Source organism: Odontomachus brunneus, unplaced genomic scaffold (genome assembly GCF_010583005.1).
Source record: "Odontomachus brunneus isolate Ranch 3 - 2012 unplaced genomic scaffold, Obru_v1 Obru_scaffold_129, whole genome shotgun sequence".
NCBI lineage: Eukaryota > Metazoa > Arthropoda > Insecta > Hymenoptera > Formicidae > Odontomachus > Odontomachus brunneus.
This window is the reverse complement of record NW_022639579.1, coordinates 263,306-287,261: the sequence shown is the minus strand read 5'-3', so window position 1 is coordinate 287,261 and position 23,956 is coordinate 263,306. Positions and strand designations below refer to the sequence as shown.

At 48.5% G+C, this 23,956-nt stretch overlaps 2 protein-coding genes across 2 annotated transcripts in view; both read left to right on the top strand.

Annotated features, from left to right (window-relative positions):
* Window positions 1-23,956, top strand: part of LOC116849950 — a 416,487-nt gene that overhangs the window by 217,275 nt on the left and 175,256 nt on the right. The window lies entirely within an intron of this gene.
* On the top strand, window positions 12,052-16,657 carry LOC116849944. The gene is made up of 4 exons (XM_032827640.1): window positions 12,052-12,732; window positions 12,839-12,940; window positions 13,037-15,693; window positions 16,435-16,657. The coding sequence occupies exons 1-3, from the start codon at window positions 12,657-12,659 to the stop codon at window positions 15,658-15,660; spliced, it is 2,802 nt and encodes a 933-aa protein (XP_032683531.1). The 5' UTR covers window positions 12,052-12,656; the 3' UTR covers window positions 15,661-15,693; window positions 16,435-16,657.

Below are 23,956 nucleotides of genomic sequence, written 5' to 3'. Positions count from 1 at the left end.
ATATATATATATATATATATATATATATCTCTCTCTCTCTCTCTCTCTCTCTCTCTCTCTCTCTCTCTCTCTCTCTCTCTCTCTCTCTCTCTTCATTCCTATCTTAGCTGTGCCGATTGCGAGTTGACCGCTTGAACGAAGGAGAGAAAAAAGAGACAAGGGTGGCGCGGTCGCGGTCACGATAAAAGCGGGCGCGGAGGAGCGGATAGGTGATATTTTAAGGGTGGCCCGCCTGTCTGACCCCGCCGCCGGGTTCCTTAGGTCTGTGGGTAAGTAAGTGGGTGGACTAGTTAGGACGGCAATAGGGACGACGACGAGCATAAATCCTCGCGCGAGAGACGAGGGATGACCGCGTTGCACGCGAGCTCCCACGATCCTCTTCATCCCCTTTTCTACCAAGCCGGCTATCTCCGCCGCTTTTCCTCGACTCTTATCCGCCTCTTTGCGAATCGGTATCTCAAGATTGGGATCTCCATTCGCGCGCGCGTGTGCGCGAAGAGGTGACCGCGAATTTTATGCTCATCACTGAGAGAACGGACACCTTTACGCGATTGGCGAGATTGATCGCCGTGCCTAGTATAAATAGTGCTCGCACTCGCCCGTAATTTTCACGCTAAATGAAAGCGAACGGACGATGTTTATTGCCCCTGCTGATTTATTGGCGCGCCGGTCAATTAGGATTGATATACTCCGCGAGTTATTGTCTGTCGTTACACGGCGATGTGAAAGGTCTCACACGCGCGCTCGCGACTGCGGTACGTTACGCGGTAAGAGGACGCGAGAGCAGCCGTGATATTCGCATTTAAGTGAGACTTCTCTTTCACTTCAAGAAATTCGCAAAGTTGGCAAACTAAACGAATCAGTTAATCAGAAGCCGGTTATGGTCTGTAATTTTATCTGAATTTAGGGAGAGAGATGATTATTCTTATTTTTACTGTCAATTAATTTACTATATTTTGAATGCCGCACATTCAAAATCAACCAGATTGGCATTCAGGACATGAAAGACTAATTAATCTCTTCCAAAAACTGCAATATAAGTGAGCGGGTGATGCAGTTGAAGAGCTATCAATAAATAACCCGTGTAACTGGTTCGTCCCGAGGAGGGAACCGAATGCGAACTCGGCCGAACAACTATGATCGGACGTCCGTCCACGAATCTTCGGCCGGGAAACTCGCGCACGGAGGAATGTCCCGAAGGGATACTTCGGCACGCGCAGCCCGACGGAGTGACAGGGCGTTAAAACGTCACCCGGTGGACATTCTCGACACATACCAATCGAGTCGGAGATAGCGGACGGGAGTTCGCCCGTTCTTGATGCGTGCTTCCGTCGTACATATTCCGGATTCCAAGACGCCCTTGTGCGAACGCGCGACCCTCTCGGCTCGTCACGGATTTTTCCTCGAGCGTGTTTCACGAGCGACGCTCACGCAAGAGCGCTTCTAGTCGATTTAATGTAAAGTTAAGCGCATACTTGCCGATAGTTTTTGTTTCTTTTGGAGTAATAACGGGATAATAGAAAATGCGTATTTTATTCGTCACGTAATCGCGCGTTATTTATCTTTGTAATTATTTCGAGAGTTACAAGTCGTATCATTAACTTCCACCGACTCGGCGTAATTACTCTACACTAAGAGAAATTATTCGATAAAAAATTAACAAATGGATATTTCTGATCAAAATATTAATGAATTTTTGTATCTGATTAGAAAATATCCGATGAGAAATATCGATTAATAATTTTTTTATCGGTTTACCTGATGAAATGCCATTATAATCGAAAGTATTAGATTAAATTTAATCGGATATCTTGGTCGGATATAAAAATTCATCGGTATTTTGATCGAAAATGTCTTTGTTAATTTTTTATCGAATAATTTTTCTCTAATTCGAACATTTGATTTGTTCCTTAATTGCGCATCCACTTGTTATCACCACCGTCTTTTTTAAGAAACTTTTCGAATCGCCTTCGTAAAATACTAATTTGCCTCATGGAAAATTGATTGCTAATTCCTGGAGAAAAGGGCAAGCAAAGAATAACAAGAGAACGAGAGAAGAAATATGGTTAGCAATTTGCCGACATTCAATAACTCGCGCTTGTTTTCGGCGAAATTATGTACTTCCCTTCGCGAAAAGACAGGCTGATTGTTTGACGGAAGAATCGCGGAAGAAGACGCTTGCAAAACGCTCCCGTGAGCGCGAGAAGGCGGCGGTGTTGATCGATGGGCACACCCGTCAGTTGGCACCACTTTTAATTAAACCGCCCTCAAGATTAGCTCCCCTCTTCCTCCTGCCGCGGCTTCTTGTAATTGTTTTAAATCTCACCCCACGTCGGCTGAGCGGACGACGTTCCCTCGGCAGTTTAGCTCGAGAAAAAAACCGCAAGCCGTCAGAGTGACAGATTCGGCGGCTCTGCTGACATTTATAAGGTCGTAGAAAGGGCCAGACCAAGAGAGGGGATTGTTTGTCTTTTTAACGATGAAAATTCGCGATTTCCTCCCGACATCCTTTATACAAAATTAAGTAGAAATATTTCCAAAAGAAAAAAAACTGGTCACTAACTAGAAACTAGAAACAGTAAATTCCTAGATTGACTAGAACAAGGTTGTTCTTTCTATTTACAAAATATTCTACGCTACAAAAAATCTCATCATTCTTTTTATCACGTCGAGAAACTGATGACGCGGTACATGTGTCCACCTCTTTGAAGATTATGTAAATGTTTACAACTTCCAGAGAGAGAAATAAATATGTTTGAACATAGGGATAAGAGGACGTACAATTTTTTTTTCAGATGGCGTGCGTCTTTTTTCAGATCACAAAGATACGAAATGATAATTTTTGCAGTGGGTCTCGCGAAGTAGAGGAAAGCCGGGATGCTCCCCCTGATAGTCGCGTGTTCGAACATCTAGGCCGAGGCCGTCCAATCGGCCTGATAGATAATGCGCTGCCGGTGGCAAAAGACTTAAGCGTTGACCTATAACCCGACGAATTATCGATCGCGCGTAGAAAGCAAGCGCGATCGTTCGCGCAGCGGCGCGCGATTAGGTGCCGCCGGTCTCGAACGAACGGTCATGATTCATCGAGCGAACGCGCAATTAAATCGGCCGGCCGAAAAACTCGGCGTTTTTCCCGGGACACCTGGTATTTACGAGGGATCGCCTTACACGGTAACTTTCTACCCAAATAATAACCCGCGTACGTTCAAGGCTGCTTTTTTACGGAACGCGCCGTTTTCCTACTGTCAATCATTTTTCGAGTCACGCGAAACCTCCTTGCGCAACGCCGGGCGCGGCCGCGATTTCGCTCCGCGTGAAAAGCTCCGTGGGTACTAAAACCGTGCCTGTCGTCTACGCGAGAATGTATGTACGTCACGAGTGACGCGATCACTTTCGTCGAAGCATACGTCAATTCGCGATTACACGAATTTCTGCCTCTCGTTGTTAAGTAAGTCATCGCAGCGGCACGTACGGGGAGAATTCGGATAATATATCACACCATTCACCGTAATCTTTGCAAAGTTTCCCATGTGTTCCTGACAAATTCGATGCGTATCGTCGGCGGAAAAGTCTCGGCGAGACGTCATCGAGTCGGCCGGCGAGGTCTCTCTCGTTTGCTCTCGTATCGGGAGCGTTGTGAGTTCCGACAATATTCATCGCGCCCGTCCGCCAGTTTCAATTTGACTGTACAGATGTTTCCCGAGACGCCGCTCGGTCTCGCAAGTTGGGATATCCATCCATAGCTCTCGTCCGAGTCCGCTGTAACGGCGCTGGGAGTTACGGCCGCGGAGATGTATGGTAATTGTACGCGGCTAACTTACAGACTCGAAGTGGCCCGGGGGCTGCTTCGAGTGCCTTCCGGTAGTATCACTGGCTCAACATCCACCTGCAGATACCAGAAGGGAACTCTCGCAAGGAAACCCGCTCGAGTTAACAGCATCCCCCGCCTGCCCCGCCTCCACCCCTGCCAACCCCCGTGGGTGGATGCAGCCGACACCGAGAGACGTCGAGGCAAGTTCGATCGTCTGCCTTCGAGACGTTTCGGCACTGCTGTACACGCGCTGTATTTCCCGAAAGGTCGCTCTTCCTCGCGGGGATCGAAAATAAATTCGTTATATCGAAAATAAATTCGAACAGTCGAGAAACAGCGGGCGAGCCCATAGCTACGAAAGAAATCGACAAACACGTCATCGTATGATGTCTCTCGCGTCAAAATCGAGTCAGCACGTCAACTGCCCAAATAACATTGATCGATACATTCAGTACTCTCTTGTAAGGGACATGAAGAGAACATCTTTAGCTTCTATTTAATGAGAGTTATCTGCAGATTATTAAAAAAGATAAAAACGTTCTATGTTCATACGGTTGGGAAAATTTCCATCGGTCTTGAGCAGAACGCGGTTACATGTCAATGTACCTTAATTAGTCCAAGGTCGTCTCGCACAGATCGTATCGTTGCTCGGAGAAGCGCGGTTGAAAACGGTGTTATCGGTATCTGCAGCGGACGCAAAAATAGACGACGACTGAGAGAGGATTATCTGAAGGACAGAAGGAGCTTTGATCGGCACGGCGAAAGTTCTACGGCGGCAAAAGGGATCCCGGGGTCACCCGCGAGATCAAAGAAACAGCAGATAACAGGATTTTTCGAGCCGCGGCCAGCGGCTCAAGTGCTGTTTATCAGTAGGACGTTGCCCACATGGCGTTGTCTATTTTCGTGACCGCGCCGTACTCTCCGCGACCGCTACCTGTGTCTCGTCTCTTCCGCGCGGCCTCACACGCGCCGCGGCCGAGTGAACAATCAACGCGGTTTGTCCGGGAGATTCGGCGGAACTCGCTCCGCCCGCAGCAATTCGCAGCCGATTCGTCTCGTGGGATCGCGCGGCTGCATGTGCAATGACTGCGCCGAGTTCCCCAGGCGCTACTTGCGAGAGACTCGTCCGGTACCTCCGTGCTAAACTGCGAATTGTTTGTGGTTTATGCACGTCAAGCTGAACCTTCGACGCAACTACGGCAGCGGTTAGCTCTAACTTGGTCGCTACGTGTATTAATCGGACGGCTTTTGTACCATTACGCTCGAAAGAAACAAAGCAATTTTAAACTTACAAAAGACACCTCGTTATCCGAAGACGTATTTGTGAAAAAAGAATCAAATTCTTGGGACAATTTAGAGAGCAGTTAACAAACTTTCAGACGATGTTATGTATTATTTTATAGAAATATAAAATTATTTATATGTACTCTCTATGTAATCGGCAGAATAATATACGATGTGTGATTTAGGCTATTAGGATTTTTTAACCGCATACATTATTAATTCATTATTTAATGATTATTTAAACAAGCGAACAATGTGCTAAATCTATCGCTTTAATAACTTTACGTTATGTCCAGAAACGGATATGTACGGATATCACGGGAAAAAAGATATAGTGCACACGACTCGAAATATTTAGTTGTGAGCAGCATAGTTGCATCAGTTATTTTTGTGTGATGGTAATATGTATGGTTGATATAACTCAGTTACTCTAATACAACTACACAGAGAGAACGATTTATTGAATCAAATAAATGTTTCTTTGGAATAGTCCAAACAAATTATTTGGTTGACACAACAAAAATATTTCTTTGGAACTAAGCCGCAAATAAATATTTTTGTTGCTTCAAACAAAATTTTGTTCCATCAATCGAAAAATTTGTTTGGACTATCCCAAAGAAGCGTTTATTTGATTCAACCAAATCGTTCTTTCTGTGTACATCAATGTAGTGATCTGGCAATCGGTTGGGGCGACATTTACCATGGATTATCAGCCACATTGTGGCTGAAGCAACCAGATGTCATCATTATAATTCAACAATTGCTTTGTGATTACGGTAACTACATGATTAGTTGTTACAACTGAATCTGATTGACGCAACCAGACTAATGTGCGGGTCAAGCATACTACTTTTTTTCATGTAGCTTTATGCTAATATCCAAAAACGAATATGTTATGGTTATAAAATACAAGTAACCTAATGACACCGCGTATCAAGGCAGTTATTATCGTCACCAAAGTGCGCGCCGACAGACAAGTGTCTAGCCGGTGGTGTGTTGGCGATTCCGTGCGTTGAACTTGAAATTACACGCGTACAAGCGGGCCTGCCCTTTATAGCGACGAAAATTGTTATTATTACCTCCGTAAATGCGTGCGATTACTCTGCCGTAAATTCGTCGCGAGAACGGCAATTTGAGATCCCGATCCCGTCCGATAATTTACGAGCGCGGAAAAAAATGCGTAAAAAACGGGGAAACGTCGCGCCGCGCCGACGGGGCGAGAGATGCGATCGCGCGCGCGGAGAGTATAATAAATATTCCGCGGGCTTTTAAGGCCGGTCGTGCCGACCGTACGGCGCGAGGACACGGAGACCGAGATTATAGCGGGGCGACACACGGCCGCGATGGTATCGGGACTTTATGCAAAAATTGCTAATTACCGAAGCCCGCGATGAAAGCGTGCGACAACGTGTTACGCTCGGCCGAGAGGCCCGAGAGCTCGCCGCCGTCTCGCATCTTGTAACTTCGCAACGCAGCTTTGTACGCCGGCTAATTGCTGATCTACGATCGGACCGCGAACCTGCGGCGGCGATGGCGACGTCGTTGTTCCGCGATCGTGCGCGGCAGACAGTATTATCGAAATAATTTCACCCTCCGCGCTGTGTATCTGGCGCTTCCATCCGCGCCTGATAATCGACTCGCTCGTCGCAGCCCTCGTCGTAAACGTCGTCGTCGTCGTCGTCGTCGTCGTCGCCGTCATAGTAGTAGCGAGGTGGGTAATTCGCGGCGCACGCGCCCGGAAATATTAACTCGGCCGTTTTACTTTGTCATCTCCGGTTCATCCCGACTGTCAACGGGACTGTATTATGAATACGAGCTAATTTAAAATTCATTACAAGGTGCAGGGGACTCCTCCGCTGCCGGCATCCCCTTGCCTGTCACTTCTACCGGCTTTCACGTGGTACCTCCGCTGGGAAGGGATAATTGTTCGTCACTGTAACGTTTTGAGAACATGCACACGAGCGAGTGAGAGCAGGGAGAGACAGATAGAGAGAAGAGGAGAAAGAGAAACGCCAAGAGAGGAAACAGAAAACGAGAGGGGGCAGAGAGAGAGAGAGAGAGAGAGAGAGAGGGAGAAGAGGGAGAACCGAGAGGCGCATTTATTATGGAGAAAGAGAGAAGACGGGAAGCGCGCGGTATACAAGCGGCAGCCAATCTCCCCCACCGTCCTGCTTGTTTATTTAAATAATGCATAGAGGGGGGTGTTCGAGCCTGGAAATGGATGAACTACAAAGCCCCCGAAATCCGCTACGAGGAAAGTGGCACGCTCGCAAGAGCCGCTCTTGCGACAACGGAGGGATTCCACCTGTCACATGCTCGCAACACGCCGAGCGCCGCTTTTCAGGGAGTCGCCCTCGCCGCGCTTTTTCGGCTTTCACGAGAAGGACAACTGAGGAACGCGTTGTCCCTAAGCGCCGTTTTTACCGAGAAGTTTAACTTTAGACTCGCCCACCTCTCGAGTCGCGCGCTTTCTCATGTTACTCTCGCATATTTACTCTACGCATTTGAAGCAAAAGACGAGTTCGCCCGGTCTTTCGCTTCGGGAAAGGAGGGAGGCGACAGAGAAGGAGATAGAGAACGTGGGAAGAAATAAAAGTACGAATTACTTCGCTCGAAATTACGCTGAGAGGAGGGAGGTTCGCAACTTTTCGTGCGTTGGCGTTTCAGCGTAGCCGAGAACGCGGAACTTTTCAGCGTTCGAATGAAAAGCGGAGCAAGAAACGGGGGTAGAAAGGTCGGCGATGAGACAGGAACGGGGAAGGAACGAGGGAGGGGGGAGGGGGGGCACGAATCAATCGCTCCTGCTGTCTCGAGGTAGCCTCTTCTTTATAAATGAGCGGGGCAGAGGAGTGCGGAAGCTGCAGTTCAGATATTCACTGGTTGATTACCGTCCCGGCGGAGCCGACTACGGCGCAGGGAAATCCCCCGGGGAGGACGCTAACTCGACAACTGACAAATTAGCCCGGCGCACCGACGACACTTGCAAAATAGGTCGACAAGAAGACGCCCCCGTTTCGGGTTTGAATTCGACGCCCGCCAGATGAGGATTCGCAGCCAGTCGTCGAACTCAATTTTACTCGTCGACAGGGTGAACGATGCGCCGGCGGACTCCGGTTATCGGTCACACGAGATTAACCCTAAATCCAGGATGTGGCGCGATTAATCGACGCCCAGCACTGGATCGCCTGGATCGCGCGGCGCGATTTTCATATTGAAACACTCTGAAATTTTCCGGCCAAGTGCACACCTTATTGACTATCTGTCATATGATGTCACGCGTGATTTAAATTTGATCTACAATGTGTTCTTTTGCTTTCTGTTTCTTGTTCACTATCTTTTTCTGGCTAAAGTTCAAAAAATTAAGTCAGAAAAAGAAGAAAACAGGAAACACATTGCAGATTAAGCTTTAGTGGTTACACGTAGGCGACACGATGCTCGGGAAATTTCTTATCGCGAAGAACGATTCCTTAAAATATTCAAAACCGATCGTGGCTCGCTTGAAAATCGACGAGAATCAAAACTGACGTTTCTCAGGGTCGGAGCGAGTTTGCGATTCCGCGGAGTGGTTCCTTCGGCCCAGGAAATTCCTCATTGAAGAGGCTAAGTGAATTGGAAATAAAAAAGCGCTCAGCCGGGCGAATAATCGTCCGATGGCGACGTTCGCTGGGGGTGACGTCGCGCCGGCAATACTTTTCACATCGCCCATCAAGAGGTAGGGGGATTGTTATTCGTGCGGCGTAGTGCCTCGGTGTCGCTTTCACTAGAGTCGGTTACTGATAAACGAGCGGTTTCAACCCCACGCGTCGCCCCCTGAATGTAAACTCACCCTGCCTGCCTGCTTGCCTGCCTGCCCGCCGACGCGCTTTAAGCTCTTAGCGCGGGTAAACGCTCGGTGTAAATCGTTTCCGAACGTAAACGATTGTCGACGACAGACCCGAAATTAATCGTCGTGATTCCGGTCGCCGAATGACTGCAGCGAGACGATGCTGTCGCGCGCTTTACGTGGGAATAAATTCGTAAACGTCACGACTAATCACCAGCAAATAGATGCATATAAAAAATAAGGATAATTTTCCGTAATTACTTCAAAAGATATATAGTAAATTTGGGCTTTTATAATCATGAAAAAAATTGCTTACCAATTAATTTTCTCAAACGAAACAATTTACCGATGAGAGCTATTTTTCTACAGCGCGTGTAGAGACCTCCACACACGGAAGAATAAAAAGTACAGACAGTAGTGATATTCTCCATAATTATTTCGCAACGCAAATTGTAAATTAGCATAACTCTGTGACTACGGGTAAGATTAATTATACATTAATGAATTTTCTCAAACGAAATAATGCTTACTGATGAGATACAAAGTTTTTTTCTATTACGCAGAGATCACCACAATAACACACAAACGATGAAAAATGCATGGGCAATAATATTTTTCGCAATTATCTCAAAACGTGGATCGCAAACTTTGATTGATATGACCACCGAAAAAAATAATTGGTTCTCTCAAACGAAACAACTTACCGTCAAGGTGCAGAAATTATCTGTTCAGTTGAGAAGTTATCTGTCTATGACGCGCGGGGATCTTTACGATGACGCATGGAAGATACGGCAAGGTATAAGCCCATCTTATCACCCGAACCATTCCCCGGCAATCCGCGATAACATTCGTCTACGACGGAGCGGGATTTATGAGCGGCGGGGCGCGGGGAAGATGTCGTAGGCGACGAATCGCACGACAAAACCCAACGGCGTGCGGCCCGTACGTGAGCGGCGGCCAAAGGTGGAACGTCACGTTCTCGCGCGGGACCTCCGGGGAACGATGTCTCAAACGACCACGTGGGACCACGAGACGCACCTGCACAAATTCCAACACCGGGAAAAGTGCTGTCCCGTCGTTGCCGTCGATGAGAATCCGCCGGGACGAAACCTTCCCGGGAGTGGCGTGCGCGCACGTACACGTCCGCGTACACGCGCCCGGCGAAACGATAAGTTTGTCATAGCCAATTTATACAATTGGCACGGCACAACGCGACACCCGCTCTATTCGACGCTGGGGACCCACGAATTTATGGCTAATGTGCCGCTACGTCTCTCGGTCACGTCCCCTTCCTCAGTTATAGTGCCGCTTTAATTCCGCCTTCGCTCGCGCCAAGATAAATGTTAATACGCGCCGCGTAACCGACAAAATACGAGTATTCGGAGAAACGGAGCCGAAATTTCGTGCGGCTGATGCAGTCGCAGGTAAGCTACGCGAACACGTGTTGAATAAATGTTATTCATCCCCCAAATCGCTTAACACTTGTCAACAGAGGTTCCAACATTTTTTAACCCTACAGTCGTCACATGGGGTTTTTAAAATAATATCATATCCAAAATAGTCTTTTCTAATATTTTATATGAACCCAAAAACCTAATTAAACAAAGGAAATATTTAAGTTCTCAGCATAAAAGATATAAAATAATTTTTTATATTGGGGTCTCTCAAAATCCCATGCGTCGACTCGTGTTCGAAAAGTAGCGCGACGACTGTAGGATTAAGGATCTGTGTACTCTTATGTGATTAATATCATAATTTTTTCTAATTCTTCACTTCGTCAAAAAAATGATAATAAGTCTGACTAAAATAACTAATTAATTGAAAGATATGTGTAACAAAAAGAGAAAGAATATTTCTAAATGATTTACAAGTTGACTGATTGTTAATCGAGATCGCGTTTGATATCGAGATGTTTTGATCGCACGATAGACAGCATATCAAAGCAGATGTTCACCCTCCGTGCCGTTGCTTTGCTTGCATTGTGGCGAACGATTGGTATTCAGGCCGGCAGATCCCTTGGATTCATGTAACAGCATCGGGGACATGTGTCAGCTAGAGACGATTGGAGTAGTGAGGGTCGGAAATGGCTGTTTAAAATTGCATCGAGGGCCTACCGTTAAGGGCACGTGCGCTTTTTAATGTCCCGACGAATGCTTACGATAATGTCCTTTAAGCTTTTATTAACGGTTATCAGGATACGTGGCCCGAATGGCCATGGCCATTCTCACGCGACAGCCAACCTCGATCCTTTACCCGCGATATCCTGGTCCGAAAAGAACCCTCTCGTCCTTTCCCCTCACCGATCGAAGTTACATGTCGCGATAAGGCTTGAATTATTTTCGGAATTTCGAGACGAAACGTATCATTTTCTATCAGCCTCATCTCAGAGTTACCGTCTTTCTCTGTCAATCTAATAATTAGGGTGAATATATTAGAGTAATCAGCAAATGAAAAGATAATCGAGTGGACGATGTTCTCTTCCCGTGGTCTGCGTGACACCGGTAAAATACATTGACGCGTGCGACCTTCCCGCTCATCTCTGGATCCATTATGGCATTAACGGTGTGCCGGAGGGTCCAGTTCCCGCGGGAGAAAAACTTTTGCCAATGATTAACCGAAGTCGTTTCGTGACTTTGATGAGTCGGCAAAACTCGCCTCGGTAGATTTGTTAAGAATAATTAAGACCCGTCGCGTCCGACGTTACGAGGTCGTATTTGCAACCGCGAGTTATGTCGTGTCACTTTTCCGAACGATTTCTTGGTAATCCTCGATCAAAAAAAGACATTGTTAAGTTCGGTTCGATATTCTATCCTTTTCGAGATGTAAAACGATACATTTTTACGAATGTTCGCGAAAGATTACTGAGTTGGTAAATAATTTATTTCCTTAAAATCCAACAAAGTGAAATTTTATAAAAGAAACCGAACCAAACTTTGTTTTTCTTTTTTTTATTTAAAAGTTAAGAGGATGCCATACTTGAAGACTTTATTAACAAAATTTACTGATTGCTCAGAATTACGAATACTTTTATATAATAAGAGTACGTATAGGGATTATCGGAGTACTCCTCGATGAAAGCGATACAAAATTTCAAAATTAACATGTGAGCTAATGTAAAAATATTTGTCTGATATAAAGGTCTTGCAAGTTGCACAATCTGAACGTGTATTTGATGAGCTCAGAAAAATTGCATAGAACATTATTGTGTCTTTGCAGACTTTACAAACTTCAAAATATACGGAAAGTTTAACAGCAAAGAAAGCAGAAAAACGTTCTCCCAAAATGTGCTCGCGACAACAATACACTATGAGGTACGCAACTAATAGTGCCGCTTCTCGCACACGCGCACGTCGGTTGTACAAAAATACGAAAAGGATAGCGTGAAGATCGTTTCTACGTTACCGGCATTCTTGAAATTCGTCACCACTTTTTGGCATCCCCTTAAGATAAATATTTCACTGTTTCACTAGTATTCCTAGTGACTTCATGAAAACCCGATAACGACTCCGGGCATCGTCACGTCGCGTCCACTCGCTCTTTTTATTCAGAGACAAATGAAGTGTCCCTCGCGCGCGCACGCGTGATAGAACTGACAAGGAAGCAGGCAAACGGCCCTGGTGAAAGACAGTCCGACGACAGTTTGTTAATAACATCCTTAGGCAACGAGATTCGGCAAAAACCAACGTCAAAATACAACCGGTATAACCTACACGAGCGTTCGTTTCCTCTCTGAACACGATGCTACGACGACAACGTGACTCGGCCGGTGTCCTACGAGGACTGTTCAACGTCAAGTCCCGAAACTTACCCGCCGGTCAGTCGTCACAAATATCACAGATAGCAGAATAAGATATCTCGAGAACGCGAATCATTTGCGAACAACAACGACATTTCTTCACGTGATGTTCGTGTTAACGCAGCGGCCGTCTTGCGTGCGGATGGAAAGACGGTGGTTCGCGAACGAGAAGGACTCCTCGGCTGGCTGAAGGGCATTTTCAACAGAGCCGCGGACAAGTCGAACGGTGACGTTACTTTTTGCGCATCACGAAAGCGCGAATATCGGCTGCGTCGACGATATATCGCGTGACTTGAATTATCGCTGAAATAACATGTTGCAGAAGATAGAGCAAGCCACGAGGTCGCCGCAGCGTTGCAGCAGCGCGATCACCCAGAAATAGCGGTTGCCGAGGTGGATCGCAAAGTCGACGTCGTTAATCAAAAACTGAACAACTTCGGCGCGGCGGAATCGACGACGGAGCGGGGGGATAGGAAGTTCCGTTCCGTCGGGCAGCGCAACGCGGACGAGCGCGGGCGCGCGGTTCAACAGTTGGCGATTTATGTCGAGTCGCCGAGTGGCGTCAACTTGAAGGAGAAGCGGAGAAGCAGGCAGGCCCCCGAACGCGGAAGCGACTCGCTCCGCTCCTCTTCGCGGCTCGCACTTCCCGACAAGCTTCATCGAGCGGAGAGAATCGGCGCGATCGAGTTTGCGGCGAGGGACGATCCCGACGTGGCCGCACATTATCGCTGTTACACGGGCCCGAGACACTGTTATCGCCTGCCACCGCCGCCGCCGCGGACGAGACAGCCGCCTCTTCTTCTGGCCACGTACGGGCCGAATAGAAACATCAGCGTGCCGACGCGCGCGATCGCGGCTTGCGCTGCCAAGCACTCCAAGCCGCCCATCAGGGAGCCGAACATGCCCGAAAAGCGCGAGAGGAAGGACGAGAAGAAGCGGGACAAGAAGGAGCCGGTAATACGTACGGAGCGCGAATCCATCGATAGTAGCGAGAGCCGAGCGGCGATGGTAGCGGAAGATAACCCGACCGGCGACCCCGACGCGCCGTTTCGTTACGAGTGGGGCGTGAAACTCGCTGAGGAAGAACCGGCCGAAGCGAGCGATAACGATAACTTGGCCGAAAAGGGCCGGCGATACGTCACGAAGCGGCTTTGGGGAGTGAACCTGACGCACCCGGATGTCGAAGGTGCCGCGCCGCCGACGTCCGACAGTCCCGGGAGTGGCGCGCATCGAAACGCCTCCCGGGACTTCGAGAGCGAGGATACCGCGGCGGAGGCTGGGAAGACGAAAGTTCCACCGAACAGGGCTACGGCGAACGAGCAGGTCGAGTCGAGCTGGAGAGCTAAGGACGAGAAGTCCCTCCCGACTTGGACCGACTCGTCTTCGGCGAGCGGGGATTCCGTCACGTCGCAGCGGGATACGAGCGAAGTGAGTTTACCGAGTTCGCAAGCGCTCAGGAAGATCATGAGAGCGGTGCCGGGTGTGTCAAGGGAGGCGGTCGTGCTCGATGACGACTACAACGCGCCGCAGGAAGCGGCCCGGGACGCCGAGATCTCCGCTTGGCGGAGTCTCGCGTCGAAATCGAAGCCGGCCATGCTCGCCATCTTGTCGGCCACGCGGCCAGAGCAGCTGGAGAGGGTGTCCATTCGCCCGGAGGCGCCGCAGCCGAAATTGGACGTGCGAATGGTGAGGTCTGTCGAGGACATCACGGAGGGCAATAAGGACGAGCAGTCTGCCGGATTCAAGCTGAGCTCCATGGGCCTCAGGCGCGTCGGACTCATGGAGACGCCGAGTCTGGACGATTTCTCGCCCAGCAAGAAACTGCACACAAGCGCGCAGATTCATCGCGACATCGCCCGACGAGGCATCGGATCGCTTCCAGCAGACCCTGCTCCTGCCAGCGAAAATACGCAAAGAAAGGACTCGAATTCCGAGGGTTCCGCGGAAGAGAAAGTGAGCGACGTATCGAATTGGCAGGATAGACAACAGACCGACTCGGGAAGCCTCAACGAGGAGAGGTCGAGCAGTCCCGATCCGAGTGACTTGTTAGGAAGCACCGAGCAGATTCTTTCATCCGCGAAAGTTCAAACGAGTGGCGATCAGAAGCAACTGGACGTTGAGGCCGAAATCAGCGAGATCACGAACACTATCGCGGACGAGGAGACAGAGATTTCCACGAGGCAATCCCAGAATGCCGATCGCGAAAGTGCTGATCGCATGGTGACTTCTACGACGGAGGAATCTCGCGCCGAGGACAAGAGCACTGGCAGCGAAATTGAAAGTCATGAATATTCTCACTCAAACTACAATTGCAGGGACTCCTACGACGTGGACCAGCACGCCGACAGCGAGCCGACGAAATCGCACGAGGTTGGATCGGCCGGAGAGGCCGCGGAATCTATCTTCGCAAGCGCTAAAAATACCGTTCTCGATTCCAACGCAGAAGATGCGAATGACGACGACTTCGGCGAACAGTACGTCACCGACGGCGATTACGCGCGGATACCCGGCGATCCCTATCCGTACAGTAAGGAGAACCTGGCCAAATGGAGGATGCCGGCGTCCAGGAGTCTGTTCTACGCGCCGATCAAGCGACAAACCGTCCTCTCCGGACTTGCCTGCGATCGGTCAAGCCCGCGGAACGCTAACGACATGTATGCCAACGCCGCCGGGCAATCGTACGGTTCTCACGCCGTTGGAACGGTAATGGAGACTTCAGGAAGCGGCGACGGCGCGATGGGCGCAAAAAACGTGGGACTCGCGAGCGGATTCCGCGATTCCTCGCGCGACCAGCGGGTGGTGGCGCCTGATTGCGACGCCGTGGACGGGCTGCGAGGATGGACGGAGGCTTTCTCGAGGCTCGACAACGCCGCCGCGACCGCGAGCGGGAAAACGAACGAGGCGGAGCGAGGCGACAACGCGTCGTTGCGCGCGTATCATCAGTAGAGGCTACGCTGCGAATTCGCGACGTAACTTCCGGTGAGCGTTCACCCCGAGCGAGCGAGTGAGCGAGCAAGCGAGCGAGCGCCTTTGCATAATTCAGTTCTCTCGGTTAATTAGGACGGGCTCGTTGGCCGCGCGACGTAACGAGCGAGGGTTCCGCGAACTTTAATCCCAGATTGCGTACCGTTTCCGCCCGCTCCCGTCGTTGACGCTCAAACGCGCCGAGCGCAAACGCAACTCTGACGCCTCCTTTTGCGACTAAAGACATGAGGCCTTTTTCGAAGAACTTCCTGAACTAGTGTACATTGGTGCTATCAGTAAGAGCGAGACATAGTATACTTGTTTCGCCCTAGCTTATTGCATCAGTGTACACCAGCTTAGAAAGTTCTTCGAACAGACCTATTATGTCGGTGTACACTTGGTTACTAAACGGTAGCCATATATTTTCTGATCGTCACAATTGAGAGACACTGCAGATGCGTTCGCGCTGTAATTAATTAATAAAGAGATGTATTTAAACCTTCAAAGTCCACAAGTTCGTAATTTAAATAACAACATTTGAATATTATATTAATCAAATTTATTTTCACACGCTCTACTGTCATTTCGACTCCTGTCTGATAACTGATTCCAGCGCGAACGCGTCAGCAGGTCTCTTAATTTGTGATAACCAAGTGCGGTGCAGTTTCATTCGGAAGAATGCGTCTGTACCGCAATTTTCTTACCGAGACAAATAAGCGAGTGACCGATTATCCGCAAATACGCATGATTTTTCAGATTTCGACACAAGAAGCCTGGCAAGTAGCTACGAAATTTACAAGTGGGTCCGACTGTGACTCAAAATTGCGGAAATGGTCTTACATTGACGAAGAGCACGAGACGTGATGAGAAACGTGCGATTTTTTCGCTGTTTTGTACATTTTACGATAATTCCCGTTTTGCAATAAATCATTATCAACAATTGCATCTAATGTGAACTAACTGGCGTTTCCATTTTCATTTTGTCGAGTCGCGGGAATTACAGAAGAGTATTCCGTTATCATTCAAATCCCGATCTATCCGCGGACACGGTGCACAAACATTCACTTCCACCGGTCCGTCCGTCCGGCTTGGCTTCCTCGACGAGAGAGACCGAGCGCGTCCTCCGCCTCCTGAAATTATTCTCCACTCCCATAAACACGTTCGCCTTCTCGCGCTTACGATTAAAAGCGGATAGGGAATCGAGCCGTATCCACGAAATTACCGTATACGGCGCGCGGTTAGCTCGCCTTAAGAGCTTTTTTGATCCCCGGGACGATCGGGCATTAATCCCCCGGCCGACGCACCTGTCGAGAAACGGCAGCAGCGGGAGGAAAGAAGAGAAAGAGGAGGTAGGAGGATAAGGTTGGAGAACGACCGGCTAGGTCGTTCAATCAGACACGTGTACTTATACGCGTACATCCCGCGTGCATCCCGCACCACGAACTCTCTTCTTCGGGCGAACTATCGACCCGCCGCCAGGAGAGGATATGCGTGCCTACCGGTCACGAACGCGGCCGTTCTCCCGCCCGGAGGCTGTTATTTGACCACCGGCGAGATCTCCGAATCGTCGACCCTCTATCTAATCATTCAAATCGCAGGCGTCCTGCCGGTCTAATCGGCGGTGTGTGTACGCACGCGGTCGCCGCCACGTCGCGTCCGGTATTCCTCTTCGTTGAGAGGATTGCCAAAGACAGAGTCTTCCGCGGGAGAGACAGAGAGGGAAAGAGAGAGAGCGGGAGAACGGAAGAGCGAGAGAGCGAGAGAGATAGAGACTCCAGGTACCAACACTATCGTCGCTGCCACCGCCGCCACGATTCCGGAGGCAACGGCGGCGGCTACCATCGCCGATAATACCCTCCGGTAATGGCAGACCCCGTGGCCCTGATTACCTTCGCGCTGCCAGAAAACACGCGGACGTAGTTTAGCCTCGGTTTACGGCAGCTGGCCATACCGTGCGTGCCACTTTCTTGACCGGCCGATCAATCGATCGATCGCTCGCTCGCTCACTCACTCACTCGCTCGCTCGCCCGCTGATCTTACTGTCATTCGCTCCTGCGGACGTCCCGCGTGTTCCTCCGCGGGTGTCGCGCGCATCTAACGGGTATGAGCAACCGGAGTTGGAAACTGCTGAGCGACTCGATTTCGTTTCGCTAGACGATCGCGGGACAGTCGGAATTTTCGTTGAATCTCGAAGATCAACCTGACTAAGAGATTATGATTCTAGTTCCCTGAACTCTTTTTTAGAGAGGTAAGTACCCTTAAACTTACGTCTTTTGATCGACTCATAAACGCACTTAGAGACGCATTCATCGATGGAAGAGAGTTTAAAACGAAAACCCTTGATTTCATTCTTGGAAATATACGATTTTCGGCATAATTGTTGGATTTACTTGCTTAGTAAATCCAAAAGGTTCAGTCGCTTTTAAGTTTTGTTTTATCGTCTTTTTTTTATTTAGAGGACGTGTGCAAAAATATGTTTCTTCGGAATTCTCATCAATGGTTCAGCACGCTTCCTAACATCCTCTATCGCGAAACAATCGATCGTTCTTCGAATTCCCGAGAAGATACGAACATTCCGTGTTGGGTAACGAACGGATGCAGCGTGACGACGAGGCCGAGCGGGATTGGCATTGGTAGCAGAGACGCTTTTATTTACGACTAGAATCCGTTGACTGCTCCGGGTTCGCTCGCTCCTCCTTGACCCTCTCCTCTCGTTCTCGGGGTTAGAACGATCCTATCTCCGCGAGACGCAGCCGCGGAGATCATTCCCTTCGGGGTCTTCTGCACTATAAAAGATCGCCCTATGCTTGTATATTACTCACGCCACCGTGTTTTCACTTGGCGCGGCGATCGGCGCCGATATCATAACTCCTTGTCGTACCGCCGTTCAAGCAGCAAATCCGCCTGGCGACGAGGCCTCCTCCTGGTAGCGATAGCAATTCCGATACGACCGGCAGCCGTTGTAAGACGACGACGAACATCATCCCTGGATGAAACGAAACTCTCGTCGGCGAGTCTCGACCGCCGGCCTTATCGCGCCCTTATAGTGTGACGAATTCTACGCGTTTCGCGGTCCTCGCGTCTTTTTCACGCGCGCTGCAACTATTCTCTAAACTACAATCAATGTATTCTTCACTAAAGGGCTCTACACTAACAACTGGTAGTTCAGTTAAAAGCATAGAGCATCTCTATACTTCGTCTATAGAATTTTATAATATTACAATCAATAAAAACATCTTTCTGAAAGAATCAGTCAATAATAGCGACTGTTCCTGCAATTAATTAATGCAATTTGCAAATACAGACAGTGTCATTGCACGCGAATCGTATGGAAACTGGTAATTCAATCGTTGGAAACGCAGAAAGTTGGACACAATGTAGGATAAACGTGGATGTGATGGCCATACGGAAAGGATGGCCATAGGCTGTAATTTCTCCAATAATTGCTAAAATAGTGCGCTTTCGTAATTACTCTCAAAGATAATCGATACCTACAACAATTTATGTACGTATACTTAGATGTTAAAACGTACTATTTAGCAATTATTGGAGAAATTATAGCTTATGGCCATCTTTTACATATGGCCATCATATCTGAGTTTACCCTGTAACGAATTTATGGTATTGCAATGAAATTTGTTTTCTACTGGTCAAGATCAGTGATGATACAAGACGTAGCAAAATATAGGAGCTTTTTGGCGGAAACGGAAATCAGTGAATATTCCCTGATTATCGACGAGATGCTCCTTTTGCTGATTCAATCGAAAACATTTTCACTAATTTATCTTAAGAGAGTATCAGCAGTTTTGCGTGTCGCCGATTTATTAGAACTTTGTATACTAATGATAACTCACGGGTTTTCGATTTTTTATAAAATTCCGCTGAGGAAGTATTTGCGATGAAATTTCCCGGTCGCGTCGTATCGGCGTTATTTCCCGATAGAGGTGGGATACTTCATTAGTCCCCGAAACGAGAATATGTTGGCCGTGGAGATTGATCGGATGTTCGAAGCTAACATACGCGCGCATGATGAAATTACGCCTGTGCTCTCGACCCGCGTAAACCTACTTTATTCGCCGGCCGAAGCGACGATTTGCGGTCTCGCGGAAAATTCGCGCTCCGGTTGCAAAACGCTCATAAATACGTCCCGGCGCTTCCGGTAATCGAAGGTCACCGTGGCGACTGAGAATTCCACATCAGCGCCGTGGCCTCTCGTGCCGAGCGATGATCCGGGAGACGTTGCGACCATCCGCGGTATCTCCGGGACACCGAAATAGATGGTTTACTGCCTCCCTTAAATACGTCAACGTTTATGTGTGGATTCCCGAAAGTAAATCGACGAGGAATGTTTTCGTACGACGCCGGCCCCGTCACGAGCTGAGGCCAACTTAAACGCCGAGGAGGAGCCGAGGGATGATGCCCGCAAACCGGCGAAATCGCCCGTTATATTATTAATAACGCGAGAAGAGCGTCTTTGTTTACGATGTCACGGGCTTTTACACGTGCGGGATTTTATGATATATCGACGTGGCCGGTTCGTTTTGGCTTCTACCTATCTATCTCTTTTTACCTTTTAGTTGTTTTATTTTTTTTTTGCAATTAAGCTTTTGTGATCTTTTAGTGAGAGGACTATGTTCCAATAAGACGCCAATAAACAATTTTTTCTCTCTCTTTCTCTCTCTATACTATATATTATAATCTAATACTTTCCTTATACAACATTAAATTTCACTTTTATATACAATTTCTTTATAGTATGTTTAATTTTTAGTATTTTCTCTTAATTTTTATAAATTCTTTATTTAATATATCGCAAAAAGCTTCTTATATATATCTATCTTATGTACGCTCTTAGAAGGCAAGCCTCTAAATAATAACGCAATTATTTTTCCTTCTTTCTGCAAGAGCAGCTCGTCTCTTGAACAACATTGTACCGCAATTATACGTCGATGTTATCTAAAATTAGGAATGAAGAGCACACAAACTTTCCATACATATAATCAGCTTTTTCATATCAAATTCAACGACAACAAATTTTCCCTATAAAAAGGATATATATATATATATATATATATATATATATATATATATATATATATATATATATCTCCGCTACATGGAATGTAACCAATCTCGCGTAACGACTGTTTTCGAAATTTCCACCGTAGCGGAAAGCCGGAGGCAGCCCCGGGCGATAAAGCGAGGGTTGAATAACGAGTGTGTCGCCCACCGTGCACCGGCTGGATCCCGCGGAGCGGGACGAGGCGGCGATTCCGCTCGAGTGTTCGCGCCTCAGGCGCAAGTCACCCCGCGATCGTTCGCCGCAGAAAGCGTGGCCCGTAGTGACACCACAAAAAATCACGGCGCCGCTTTCCGGCCGGATATCTTTCAATTACCCGTTAATATGATAGGCGGCGGGCGTAGTTGCAAGTCACCGCCGCGTCGTTGCCCGCAGGGTGTGCGCACACGATATACGTATGTACACACCATACACACACATATACACACAATCTCTCGCGCATCCACGAGTGCACACATGCACACGATTGGGCCCGGCTGATGTGTGTGCGTGTGTGATTAATCGACGTCAACCGCAGACCGCGGCGTGAACCTCGTCGAGGGAATCGCCGGCGATCCGTTGACACGTCGATTCGCGGTTTACGCGCGCCGAAATACCCGCTGCGTCGCGTCGACGAAATTTATGCGCGCGCGAAGATCGCCGAATGTTTGCGTAGCCGCGAGGCGGCGGTTAAACGTGGTTACAATATCGCCACGGCACGTTGTAGCCTAATCGCGTCCTGGTAGACGGCCAAGTCCGCCTTCTGCGCGGAGTGTTTTCCGATATGATATCATAGGGTCGCACAAAGTGAGAAGTCCGCGCACACGTGATATCTTTTGGCGAGTCGCGGATGTCGACTCGATTTTACGGCGACCGCGTGACGCGACTGAGAAAACTAACACGCGGGAAGCGACGGAAACTGCTTTCTGAAGGAAGCCTCGTTCAATCGGCCGAGTGGTGCAAAGTGGAAAAGTCTGCGATACACCGGACTGAATGTCGCGAGATGTCGCGACATAGTGAAAAGGTACAGTCAATACGATCAGAGTGTTGATACAATAAATAAACAGAAATTGGATATATTATTCCTTTATGAAAACGTTTTGATTTTTCCTCTTGATTATTTCTTTCTTTACACCCTCGTCAGAAGAAACGATATGCTAAGCCGAGAAATTTCCAGGAAAAACTGGTCACTAGTCAGAAATTGATTAATTCTTATTGGCTAGGATTTGATTAAACAGTAACTGTTCAGAAAGTGGATAGGAAAATACTGGCCAGGAACTAGGCGAGAAAAATAATAATTAAAAATAAAATTACAACCATCTCTCAATAATGAGTGAAATGTATGTGGAAAAACTACCTTCTGAAATATGAATTTTACGTTATTTTTATATTGAATAATAAAATATATATTTTACAATGTAGAGAGAGAGAGAAAGAGAAAGAGAGAGAGGAAGAGAGAGAATCGAGCGATGAAAACTGTTTGACAGAATTTTATAACCAGACAGTAAGTGGACAGTAAAACTAATCAGTTTCTAGTCAGTTTTTAACCAAATTTTCTTTTATATAATTCATCTGTTATAATCTGCAAATGTGAACATGCATGACTACCTTGATGTGACGCGGCAGGCTTGATATCGCGGTATTACGAACAGCAAAACACACGACCGAGGCATCCGACTTTTCCCTCTCGCGCCCAAGTCCACCAGCTGTCCTTTCCCACGGCCGGGAAATGGAAAACGTCTTTTGCGGGCGTTGGCGCCGCGTCACCACCACCGGCGAACATCTGTCGCTCGTTATTCTCATTTGGAAGTTGCTAATTAAACGCTCGGGATTCTAGGCATCGCGGAGAATAAATTGCCCGTTGTCGAGTCCCATTTCTGACTTTCGTTCGACACAAATTTGCCGAGCGAGTCTGCGCCCTGCCCGTCCGATAAATTCCTCGCGAACGGAGACGCTACGTTCGGCGCTAGATTAACGGAGATTCCCTCGATTCGAACCTCAAGATTTCATTCTGAATTTACTTATTTATCCATTTACTTCACGAAAGAGCGAAACGTAATCTCCCCCCAAAACGAAACGTCTCCCGATTCATGAGCGCAAAGATATTACTCTCGCCGCTCATAATCGCTCAATCAATCGAGCAATTAATTAATTAAGTTATGTCACGCTCCTTCGGCTGGATCAGTCGCTTTAATGAAGCTCCGTTTAATTACGCTCGTCCGTCGTGCACGCGGACGCACGAGTCATCCGTCAACGACTGCGGCCGATGCGACCACGAGCGTGACTCATTTTTCGAAGCTGCGGCGATCGATAAACGGTTTCGCACCACGACACCAACCGCTCGCCGTCGCGGCTCCTCCGCGCCGATATATCGTTTCCTCGTTAACGGCGAAGGAAATGCAATAAGGTCCGGGCGCAACGGCCGCTACGGATATTAATTGCGTTCGTGACGAACGTTTGATTGTCCACGAATCGAATCGCCGCGGCGTGCCGCGCCGGGCCGGGCGATGATGAACGTCTCGGCGATCTCGTTCGCGCTCACGCTCTGACTTTGATTAAACGAGCAACGGTGAATATCCGCGACGCGCGAGCGCGCACGCCCGTAACAAACCTGCCGAGACACGGGCGGCAAAAATCGATTTTTCACAGCGGGATCGCTTCCGTTGCGCCTCCGCGGACTGTCATTTCTCCTAATTGCCGTGCCTGCCTGCCTGCCTGCCTGCCTCCCTGCCTAGCTGCCTACCTTCGCTAATCATCGCGTCGGTCGCGGACGGTCGCGCGCGAATCGCCGGCCGACCGTCCCTCCTATGATTATTTTCGCAAAAAGGAAACTCCCGGCGAAGGGACACTGTAATGAGCCCGTTCACGCGTAACTATGCACGAGACGATTCGAGTGAGTGTGTCGCGGATATTAACGCCGATTGCTGTCAACATTAATATCTCGCGGCCGATAATAAGCGGCCGCGCGCGACCGAAGTGTAAACGCAGGCTCTACCTGCCGTACCCACCCGCGATTATCTATTTATCGCCATTCGCGCTCGCGGATCGCACGAGATTCGAGAAGAGCGGGCGACAGGTGTACCAGCGGAAGCTCGTTCTCGTCAATCTTATCGAACCTGTTATCCTCGTCATTGAGCGTGGAGAGTCCCAGATCGGCGGACATTAAATTAAATCGGATGCGCGCATGCCGCAGGTCTCTCTCTTTCTCTCCCCCTCCTT